This window comes from Portunus trituberculatus, chromosome 6 (assembly GCF_017591435.1).
Source record: "Portunus trituberculatus isolate SZX2019 chromosome 6, ASM1759143v1, whole genome shotgun sequence".
Taxonomy (NCBI): Eukaryota; Metazoa; Arthropoda; class Malacostraca; order Decapoda; family Portunidae; genus Portunus; species Portunus trituberculatus.
The window spans coordinates 380,661-390,660 of NC_059260.1; the positions used below are offsets into that span (position 1 = coordinate 380,661).

At 52.5% G+C, this 10,000-nt stretch overlaps 2 protein-coding genes across 2 annotated transcripts in view; one reads left to right on the forward strand and one right to left on the reverse strand.

Annotated features, from left to right (window-relative positions):
* The window catches only part of LOC123517113 (protein SEC13 homolog), a 26,625-nt gene extending 21,899 nt beyond the window's left edge, over nucleotides 1–4,726 (forward strand). The window contains exon 8 of the transcript XR_006678400.1: nucleotides 4,701–4,726. The gene's annotated coding sequence lies outside the window, so the exon portion shown is untranslated. The remainder of the gene's footprint in view (nucleotides 1–4,700) is intronic.
* The window catches only part of LOC123516818 (protein virilizer-like), a 15,883-nt gene continuing 6,278 nt past the window's right edge, over nucleotides 396–10,000 (reverse strand). Inside the window, 19 exon segments of the mRNA XM_045276520.1 lie at nucleotides 396–1,183; nucleotides 1,335–1,440; nucleotides 1,824–2,011; nucleotides 2,339–2,425; nucleotides 2,428–2,527; nucleotides 2,812–2,889; nucleotides 2,892–2,965; nucleotides 3,399–3,501; nucleotides 4,135–4,211; nucleotides 4,214–4,278; nucleotides 4,280–4,621; nucleotides 4,742–5,586; nucleotides 5,828–6,925; nucleotides 7,038–7,296; nucleotides 7,507–7,574; nucleotides 7,577–7,705; nucleotides 8,347–8,481; nucleotides 8,938–9,202; nucleotides 9,620–9,777. Coding sequence (XP_045132455.1) covers nucleotides 930–1,183; nucleotides 1,335–1,440; nucleotides 1,824–2,011; nucleotides 2,339–2,425; nucleotides 2,428–2,527; nucleotides 2,812–2,889; nucleotides 2,892–2,965; nucleotides 3,399–3,501; nucleotides 4,135–4,211; nucleotides 4,214–4,278; nucleotides 4,280–4,621; nucleotides 4,742–5,586; nucleotides 5,828–6,925; nucleotides 7,038–7,296; nucleotides 7,507–7,574; nucleotides 7,577–7,705; nucleotides 8,347–8,481; nucleotides 8,938–9,202; nucleotides 9,620–9,777 — 4,431 coding nt within the window. The 3' untranslated portion in view covers nucleotides 396–929.

A 10,000-nucleotide genomic window follows, 5' to 3' on the forward strand; every position in this document is an offset into this window, starting at 1 on the left:
CTCTCTCTCTCTCTTCCTTATCTGCAAGTTCGTGATGTGAGAGAAAAAATACTACTACTAATTTTTATTGCTCTCTCTCTCTCTCTCTCTCTCTCGTGTACAGGAAGTTTGATAAAATGAGAAAATAAATAAATAAACAAATATATTCTGTATTTAATTCATTTTCATTTCAATTATTTTTTAAATTTCTTCAATCACGAAGACGAATTGAAAGAAAAGAAATGAAAGAAATAAGAAACTGAAAAAAAAGAAAGAAAAGGAAGAAAAAGATAAGAAAAGAAAATTAAGATAAAAATAAAGAAAAAGGAAAAAATAAGACGTTAATATTTTAGCTTTTTATTTATTTTTTTTTCATTTTTTCAAGGAAGAAAAAGAGGAAAAAGAAAAAGACGCCAATAATTCAACTTTTTATTCATTTCATTTTTTCCTTCATTTACAAATTTGCAAGCAGGAAGTCCATTCATTCATGTACAAAATTGAACAAACGAGAGGAAAAGACGGAAAATATTTATAAAAAGCCTTAAATAATAATAATAATAATACCTGAATACATACATACATACATACACAAACCTGTCCTAATCTATACAAAATATTCTAACCAATAATCTTATCTATTTATATCTTTGTGCAATGTGTGTGTGTGTGTGTGTGTGTGTGTGTGTGTGTGTGTCTCACTCTCTCTCTCTCATTTCATCTCTGTATGTGTTGTAATTCTTTCTCTCTCTCTCTCTTTCTTTCTCATTTCCTACACATTTGAACGTGTCTACTTTATAAACTAATTTGTTTTTCTTTATTCTCTCTCTCTCTCTCTCTCTCTCTCTCTCTCTCTCTCTCTCTCTCTCTCCATTTAAGCACATTTAATTCAACCTTATCCACCTATATCCACTTATTATTACATGTCTTTCATTCTCTCTCTCTCTCTCTCTTTACCTGAACCCTCCTCTAATATGTCTCCCGCCATTTAAATCTCGCCTTCCTCCTCTTTCGGGAAATTTGGCAGGAAATCTCTCTTTCTGCCCCCCGCTGGCGTTCCCATTGCCCCGGGTGTACAGGCCCCGCCCCCGGATGTACCTCATGCCCCCGGAACTGGCCGCCGTGCCCCGGTAGCCCCGTGGAGAGGTCTCGCCCCGAAACAGCCAAGGGGCACCACGTCCTCTCGGGTTGATTCCGCGAACTGTGCCTGTGAGAGAGAGAGAGAGAGAGAGAGAGAGAGAGAGAGAGAGAGAGAGAGAGAGAGAGAGAGAGAGAGTTATTAGCAGTTTAATATGGGGGGGCGTTACTACTACTACTACTACTACTACTACTACTACTACTACTACTCTCTCTCTCACCTGAGTCTGGTCTGAATGGGGGTCGATGGAAGAACCTGGTGCCTCGGCTCTCACTGCCCCGCCCGCCCCGGCTGCCCCGCCCGCCCCGCATTGAGTCAAGCAGGAACTGAGGAAGAAAAAATTGATTATTATTGTTATTTTCTACTAATTCTTTCTCTCTTTCTTCTTTTTCTTTCAATCATACATTTCTCTCTCTCTCTCTCTCTCTCTCTCTCACACACACCATCACCCCAACTTTGCTCTCCCCTCTCTCCTCTCCACCCCTCACTCACTCACTCTCCCCTCACACCTCACCCACAATCACCCCACCTCTCCCTCACCCACCTCACCCCACCTGCCTTCTCTCCCCTCTCCCCTCCTCTCACCCCAATCCTCTCCCATCCCCAACCCCTCTTCTCACCCCAATCCTCTCCCATCACCCCTTACCCCTCTCTCCTCCCCAACCCCTCCTCTCACCCTAATCCTCTCCTCCTCTCACTCTTCCCTCACCTTGCCCCTGCCGAAGGAGATCTTGTTGTAACCCGTGGGTCCTGTGGGTTGGTGGCCGGTGCTCTCCAGGGCCACAAAGTCGTCCACATGCAGGGAGGGAGGCCGGGAGGTGTTGGGGGGCCGGCTGCGGAAGGGGTCGCTGCGAAGGTTCATGCCGCGGGTGAAGGGACGACCACGCATTGGGGCAACTGTTGAGGGGGGAGGGGGTGTTAGGTTAGGTTAGGTTTGTGTTAATTTTGTGTTTTCTTTCTTTCTTTTTCTCTCTCTCTCTCTCTCTCTCTCTCTCTCTCCCTCCATTGATATTCCTTATTTTATTGCTGTTTATCTGTCTACGTCTCTCTCTCTCTCTCTCTTACCTCCATTCTTCATTTTTTACACTTGCAATCTCTCTCTCTCTCTCTCTCTCTGTGTCCCTCCTTCCCTTCCTTCCTTCCTTCCTTCCTTCCTCCCTCCCTTACCCTCTCTCCTTCACTCCCTCACCCACCCATCCACCCTCCCCCATCCCTTCATCTTACCAAAGGGCCTGCCACGCTTGTCTGCCCTGATGGCCCCGGCACTGTGCTTGTATCTGGGTGGCCCCTTCCCTGCCAGCTTCTGGGGGTGAGTGCCTGCGCCCCCTGCCCCTTCACCAGCTTGTGTAGGCTCCCCACCAGGTCATAGTCACCAGCATACTGAAGGCAGATCTCCAGCAGGTTTGTTGATACCTTCGGGAGAAAGAAAAATAGGTAGAGAAGGGTGATGGAGGGAGATGGGGAGAGGGTGAGGGGAGTGGGAGAGAGAGAGGGAATGGGGGAGAGAGAGAGAGAGAGAGAGAGAGAGAGAGAGAGAGAGAGAGAGAGAGAGAGAGAGAGAGAGAGAGAGAGAGAGAGACACACACACACACACACACACACACACACACACACACACACAAACAAACAGACAGCTAGACCATTAACTCACACACACACACACACACACACACACACACACACACACACACACACACCATTTCTGAGTGGTCTGGCTCCTGGTGGGGTGGAGAGCTGACCCAATAAGCAGGAATGTCATCTTGGGAGGGCGAGGAAGGCTGGTCCACACAACCCTTCCACTGAACAGAGCCACCAGCCCCTCACCATCTGGCCCAGCTGGCTCACTCAACTCTGGAAGGTGGTGCAGAGTTAGGAGGACAAAGGAATACAAAGGAGGAGGAGGAGGAGGAGGAGGAGGAGGAGGAGGAGGAGGAGGAGGAGCTGTAAGAAAATAGATATTGAGTACTGAAGTTAAAATAGTGAAGACTGTGGCCATTAATCTTCCGACCTCCATAGACCTTTACTAATGTCAATAAAATGGTCTAATGGTACACAAATCTCAAGGTAAAAATGTGTCCCAGTACTGAAGGGATTAAAGACATGAATGCAGTTATTAATCCATTTTCTGTTCATAATACGATAGAAAAAAATGGTCATCTTGGATCCACAATTAAAAACAATTTCCTATTTCATAATGACAAAAAAAGATTATAAATATTTTTACTTAGAATCTTCTCCTTTGTGTGTGTGTGTGTGTGTGTGTGTGTGTGTGTGTGTTCCGTACCCTTGGCATCAGCGTTCTGCGTTCCGGCGTTCTCCAAGACCAAGATTAGCTGGTTGATATCTTCATACAGAGTCTCCATCAGTTCCTCCTCGCATCCTTCTGCCTGCAAAGAAAACGGGGGTCACCAGTCTGTCGTTCTTTCAGCACTATTCAGAAACGCCTTGCAACCTCACGACGACTATTCCCAAAGGCTCTAATTGAAGATACTCATGTTTTTAAGGGTATTTTTATGATTTTGGTGATGGATTAGCAAGATTTCTAATTGATCATAAGGAGAAACTGTCCTGAAAAATTGTCGTGGTGAAAAAATCAAAGCGTTTCTGAATATTGCCGTTTGTTATTTGGTGAAGAAAACGTGGATCACCAATCTGTCATTTCACTTTGTCTTCCTCCACATTTTTCCACTTTGATGTTTCTTCCTCTCATAATTTTATTCCTTCCACCTCTTGTGCTTCTTTCTTGTCAGGAAGGAAGGGAGGGAGGGAGGGAGGGAGGGAGGGAGGGAGGAAAGAAAGAAAAAAAGGAAGGAAGGAAGGAAGGAAGGAAGGAAGGAAGGATGGATGGAAGGCAGTCAGTCAGTCAATTCATAAATCAGAATTCTGCTTATCACTTTATAACTTTACAACAGACAGACAGACAGACACACAGACAGACAAACACACACATACAGACACACAGATAGACATACAGACAGACACACAAACAGACATACACACAGACAGAGACGGACACTCACCACAACTTGGTTTTCCAACAACTTAAGAGGGTGAATCCGTTCCTCTTCTTTCTTCCCTTCCTCTTTCTTCACCACCACCTCTCCTCCTCCTCCTCCTCCTCCTCCTCCTGCTCCTCCTCCTCCACCTCCACCTCCTCCTGCCTTCTCCTCCTCCTTCCTCTCCTCCTCCTTGGCCTCCCCCTCCTCCACCACCTCCTCCTCCTTGGCCTCCCCCTCCTCCTGCTCCTCCTTGGGTTTCTGTGGGGCGGGGGTGGAAGGGTGGCGGGTGGACATCTCGTACCCCCCGACCTTCCACCCCAGGTAGTTGGCCAGGTCGTTGGGGGAGGCGGTGAGGGTGCGGGCCTGGTCTGGGGGGGAGGCGATGAGCAGGTGGCACAGCTCCACGGCCCCCTGTAAGGACGTGAGGTGGTCCATGTTTTCTTTGCGGAACGCTGAGCTCAGACGCTGGAACAGACTCAGCAGGCAGGCCTTCTTACGCTCCATCACGCTGTGGGGGGAGGGGGAAAGGGGAGGTGTGGTGGTGGTGGTGGTGGTGAGTGATACGACACTAATGACATGAGTAATAGGTGTGTGTGTGTGTGTGTGTGTGTGTGTGTGTGTGACGCACCTCCTGATGTGGAAGAAGCCGTAGTCGTGCTCAGTGAGGTGGATGAGTGCCCGCAGGCCCTGGTGGAGGGAGTGGTGGGGGCTGTGTGGGTTGTGGAGGTGGTCCACCAGGGCATCCACCAGCGGCACCAGCACCTCCTTGTTGGGCACTCCCTCCAGGGATGGCGGCTCTGCCTCGCGGGATGATGGCGGTGGTGGCGGCGGCGGCTCGAGGGCGTTGTGGTGGTCGCAGAGGTGCAGCACGAGGGCCAGCAGGCAGTCCTGGGCGGCCACGTGGGCCTGGGAGCCGCTGGCCGCCACGTTGAGGATGCGGCACCAGAGGGCCACCAGGCCACTGTACTTGTCCTCACCCTTGGCGGGGGCTGCGGCCAACGTGGGGGAGCCGCCGCGCAGCAGGTGCAGCACAGCAGCCTTGGTGGGGGCGTGGGACACCAGCTGGGCCAGCGTGGCCAGCACACGGCCTGTCTGGGGAGAGCACGGCCCAAAGTCCTCACCGCACGCCCGCTGGTCCTGCCGGTGTGCCTGCAGGGCCAGGTCCAGCGCGGTACGGGCCACCAGCAGAGCCATGGGGGCAGACAGGTCAGCCAGGGCCACACACAGGCGGCGCAGCTGGTGCCACAGCGCCGGCACGCTGGTGAAGCCCAGGCGCAGCACGGCCTCGTGCAGGGCGGGGGCCAGCGGGTAGAGGTGGGCAGACCAGGCCTGCCGCAGGGCACTTACCTGCTCTGCCTCCTCCGTGGTGAGGGCGCCCCGGCTCTGCACTGGCACCGGCACTGGCAGCAGCTCCAGCATGAGGCACACCACGCCCAGGAAGGTGTGCGGCCCTGTCAGCAAGTAACGCACCACCTGCAACACCACAACATACACCACATCACCCACACACCACCTGGAGTGTGCCTCAGCACTGTGGTGGTGAAGGCAGTGCCATCACCACCCTGGTGACCTGCTGCTGATGAGGCATTAGGGAACTGTCTGACTATATTACACCAATTCATGAATTGTGATGACAGGTGACACACACACACACACACACACACACACACACACACACACACACACACACACACACACACACACACACACTGACCTCTGCCATCATCTTGGTCCAGAGACTCTTGGCCAGCACCTCCTCCTCCTCCGGGGCGGCCTGGCGGGGCTGTGTGTAGAGCAGCAGCGTGGCCACCACCTGGCGCTGCAGCTGCTGTGCAGGGCCGCTGTGCTGTGAGCCGGGGGGGAAGGCCTGCAGCAGGAGGAAGGTCTGGACAAGGGGCACCACAGCGGAGAGGTCCTTGAAGGCCGTGTTGCGTGCCTGGATCACGTACGTCAGGATGTTCTTGAGGATGGCCAGGGCAGGCCGCACCACCGCCAGCAGCACCGCACCCTCAGAGCCGGCCAGGGAGGAGGCGTGCACGGCGGGCTGGGCGTACATGGTGCAGAGGCGCGCCAGCAGGGCGGCCAGGTGGGTGTGGCAGTCTGCGGAGAACAGCTGCACTGTGGCATAGCGGTACTTGAGCTCGGCAATCAGCTCCCCGTTGTGTTCCTCCGGGGCCAGCGCTGACACAGCCTCCTCCGGCACGCTGAGGCGGCGGATGAGGCGCAGCTGTGTCACCAGCTCACCGGAGAACTTGTCAATCTTCTCCAGCTGGTCCTTGAGGCCGGCGGACAGTGCCGCCAGGTTATCGTAGCCCGGGGCTGCCTCGGGGCACCGTGCCGGGGCCAGCCAGGGCAGCACCTCACACAGGCGGGCGTGCTCCTCCAGCTTGGGTCCTTCCCGCGCCTCTTCGTACTCCACCAGCTGCAGCAGCGCCGCCCCGCACCGCTCCACCGCCTCCACGCGCTCACACAGCTTCACCACCATCACCACCAACTCCACTGCGTAGCCGTAGCACGCCAGGCGGGTCGGCGCGTTGTCCTGGTCATCACCGGCACCAAGGCGCAGGTAGGGGAACAGCACCTCCAGGTGGCCGTGCAGCCCCAACAGCCCCACCACCGCCTGCCGCCCCACGGGGCTCAGCACGCAGGACAGCAGCGTGTTGAAGTGGCCGGCTGCTTGAGAGTAGTCCGGGTTGTGTGTGGCCGCCAGCTGGGCCAGGGCATCCAGCTGGGCCATGGCGTGCAGTGTGTGCAGCAGCTGCAGCCCCAGCTGGTACAGGCCCCCCTCCTCCTCCCGACTATCCTCTCCAATCTGCCAACACAACAACACACTGTACTCACCACAACAAACACACACACACACACACATAGACAGATGTTTTATGGACCACAATCTTCACACACACACACACACACACACACACCTGCACCATGACTCTAGCCAGGGTGGTGGAGGGGCCGGGGTGAGCTGCAAGGTACCTCACCCCGTGTGAGTGTGCCAGCATTCCCTCTACCAGCCTCCTTGTGTCCTCTAGCACCACCCCCCCTTGCAGCCCCCCCAGCACCCCCACCACCCCTGCCAGCGCCTCCAGGAACGCAGCGCTGTCCAGGATGACGTACAGCTGCGGGTACGGGTCGTGGGGGTTCTTGGGCAGCTGGAATTGTTTGGAACCCGGCAGCCATCTTGAAACAGAGGCAGAAATATGAGGTTAGGTTAGGTTAGTGTTGAGAGAGAGAGAGAGAGAGAGAGAGAGAGAGAGAGAGAGAGAGAGAGAGAGAGAGAGAGAGAGAGAGAGAGAGAGAGAGAGAGTTAATATTATAACACAACACACAGAAATAAAAAAAATAATGATAATAACACTACTACTACTACTACTACTACTACTGGCATACCTGTGTGGATGAGCCAGGAGTTGATTAGCAAACCTGTAGACGCGACACACCTCCGCCAGGCAGGTGGTGAGGGGGGTGAGGGGCAGGTCGGGGGGGCACACTGGGTGAAGCTCCACTCTCCCTCACCACCACCACCACCACAGCCGCCCTCATCACCGTCACCCACCCCCACCACCCCCTCCTCCTCCATCACTCCCATCTGAAAGGCAGTGGTTATTGTTGTTGTTGTTGTTGTTTAAGGAATTCAATTGTTAATGTTTTTTATTGAGACATCACATACATACATACATACATACATACATACACACACACACACACACACTTACACACAAAAATAAATAAAATAAAAAATAAATATAAATAAACCAATCAAATTAAATAAATAAATAAATAAAAGAAAAAGAAAAAAAATAAGCAAAAAAATAAATAAAACTAACTAAATAAATAATAAATAAAAATAACATTCTATAGCAAATAAGGGTCAGGGTGGGCATGGGGGGCCGGGGGTAATCACAGGGGTAGGGTGGTGACATGGGGGCAGGGGTGGTCACAGGGGAGCAGGGTGTCATGGGGAGACAGGGGTCATGGGAGAGACAGGAGGGTCACAGGAGGAGCAGGGGTCATGGGAGGCAGGGGTCATGGGAGGCAGGGGTCATGGGAGAGACAGGAGGGTCACAGGGAGCAGGGCTGTCATGGGAGAGGCAGGGGGTCATGGGAGAGGTAGGGCGGTCATGGGAGAGGCAGGGGGGGTCATGGGAGAGACAGGGAGGGGTCACAGGAGGAGCAGGGAGTCATGGCAGAGGCAGGGTGGTCACAGGGGACAGGTAGTAGGGCACTCACCTCATCCCTGGGCTTGGGGGGTTCTGGGATGTGGTGAGGGGGGGGCATGGCAGCGGCGATGACCTGGCCAACCTCACGCAGCTGCAGGCAGATGTCCAGCAGGTGGATCTTGCGCACCGTGGCAGCCAGCGCCATCTGTCGGGGAGGGGCGGTGCGACAGGTTAGGACACATTAGGTTAGGTTAAAAGTGGAACATATTTGGTTAGGTTAGATTAATTATGTATTTTTATTCTCTCTTTTACTGTGGTTGGTTAATTAGGAGGAGGAGGAGGAGGAGGAGGAGGAGGAGGAGGAGGAGGAGGAGGAGGAGGAGGAGGAGGAAAAATAAACGAAATGAGAAAAAAGAAGAAGAAAAGAAAGGCTCTGGATATACACTGGGTTAGTTCTACTGCATCCACACTACATTACATGAGGTCAGGTCAAAGGTCACAGATCAAAGGTCGCAGGACAGGTTAGGGCAGTTATAAGGCTCTGGACATTCTATTGCATCTACACTACATTAGCTACAACTTTGATAGGTGAGATCAGGTCAAAGGTCACAGGTGGGGTCAGCAAGTCACAGGTCACAGGTGGGGTCAAAGGTCACCTCACCTTAGCACGGGTCTGAGGAACAGCCGCCAGCATCTCCAGCATCATCTCATACCCTGTCCTCCTCCTCTTCTTCTTCTTCCCTTCCTCTTCCTCCTCCTCCTCCTCTTCCTTCTCGTCCTTCTTGGCCATCTCTGCGTTCTGTTCCTCCTCTCCTTCCTTCTTCTTCTCTCCCTCCTCCTCCTCCTCCTCTGCCCGTTCCTCCCCCAGGGGCTGGCCGAGGAAGTATTTGAGCCCCAGTGGTGTTGTTGTGATGGTGTCGATTGTCCTGCCGTGGAAAAGTCAACACCAGTTATTTATTTATCTATTTATTATTTTTTTCCTTTTATTTGTATTTTTTTTATTTTGGTTCTCTCTCTCTCTCTCTCTCTCTCTCTCTCTCTCTCTCTCTCTCTCTCTCTCTCTCTCTCTCTCTCTCAAATACACACACAAACTAGCACTCTCTCTTTCTCCCTCTCACAGACAGACAGACACACAACTAGCACACTCTCTCTCTCTGACATACATACACACAGACACACACACAAACTAGCACACTCTCTCTCTCTCTCTCTCTCTACCACTGTCCCCCTCCAACACACACACATACCAACTACCTCTGTCTCTCTCTCTCTCTCCCTTTCCCTCTCTCTTTCTCTCACACCCCTCTCCCTCTCACCCCCACCCACCCATGCCTCCCTCTCACCTGAGAATGAGCAGCTTCATGGAGAGGGCCATGTGGGGTTTGTGGTACAGCGTGTGCAGCTTGTCCAGCACCCCTCTGTTCAGCACTCGCCGGGTCACCTCGCAGCAGCACTGGAGGAGCAGCTGGGTCAGACGCACTCCCACCTTCATGTGGCGGATCTGTGGGGAGAGGGAGAGGGAGAGTGAGTGAGTGAGAGTGAATATGAACAGTTGTGGTGAGAGAAGAGTGTTTTCCAAGATGTTTTTATGGTTCTAGAGGCAGAGTAACAAGATTTCTGCATTATTAACTGGAGAAACACTCTTTAAAATTATGCTGCTCATCTTGGTGGCCTTGGAAAACTGTTATGATGTGAGAAGAGTGTTTTCCAAGATGTTTTTACAG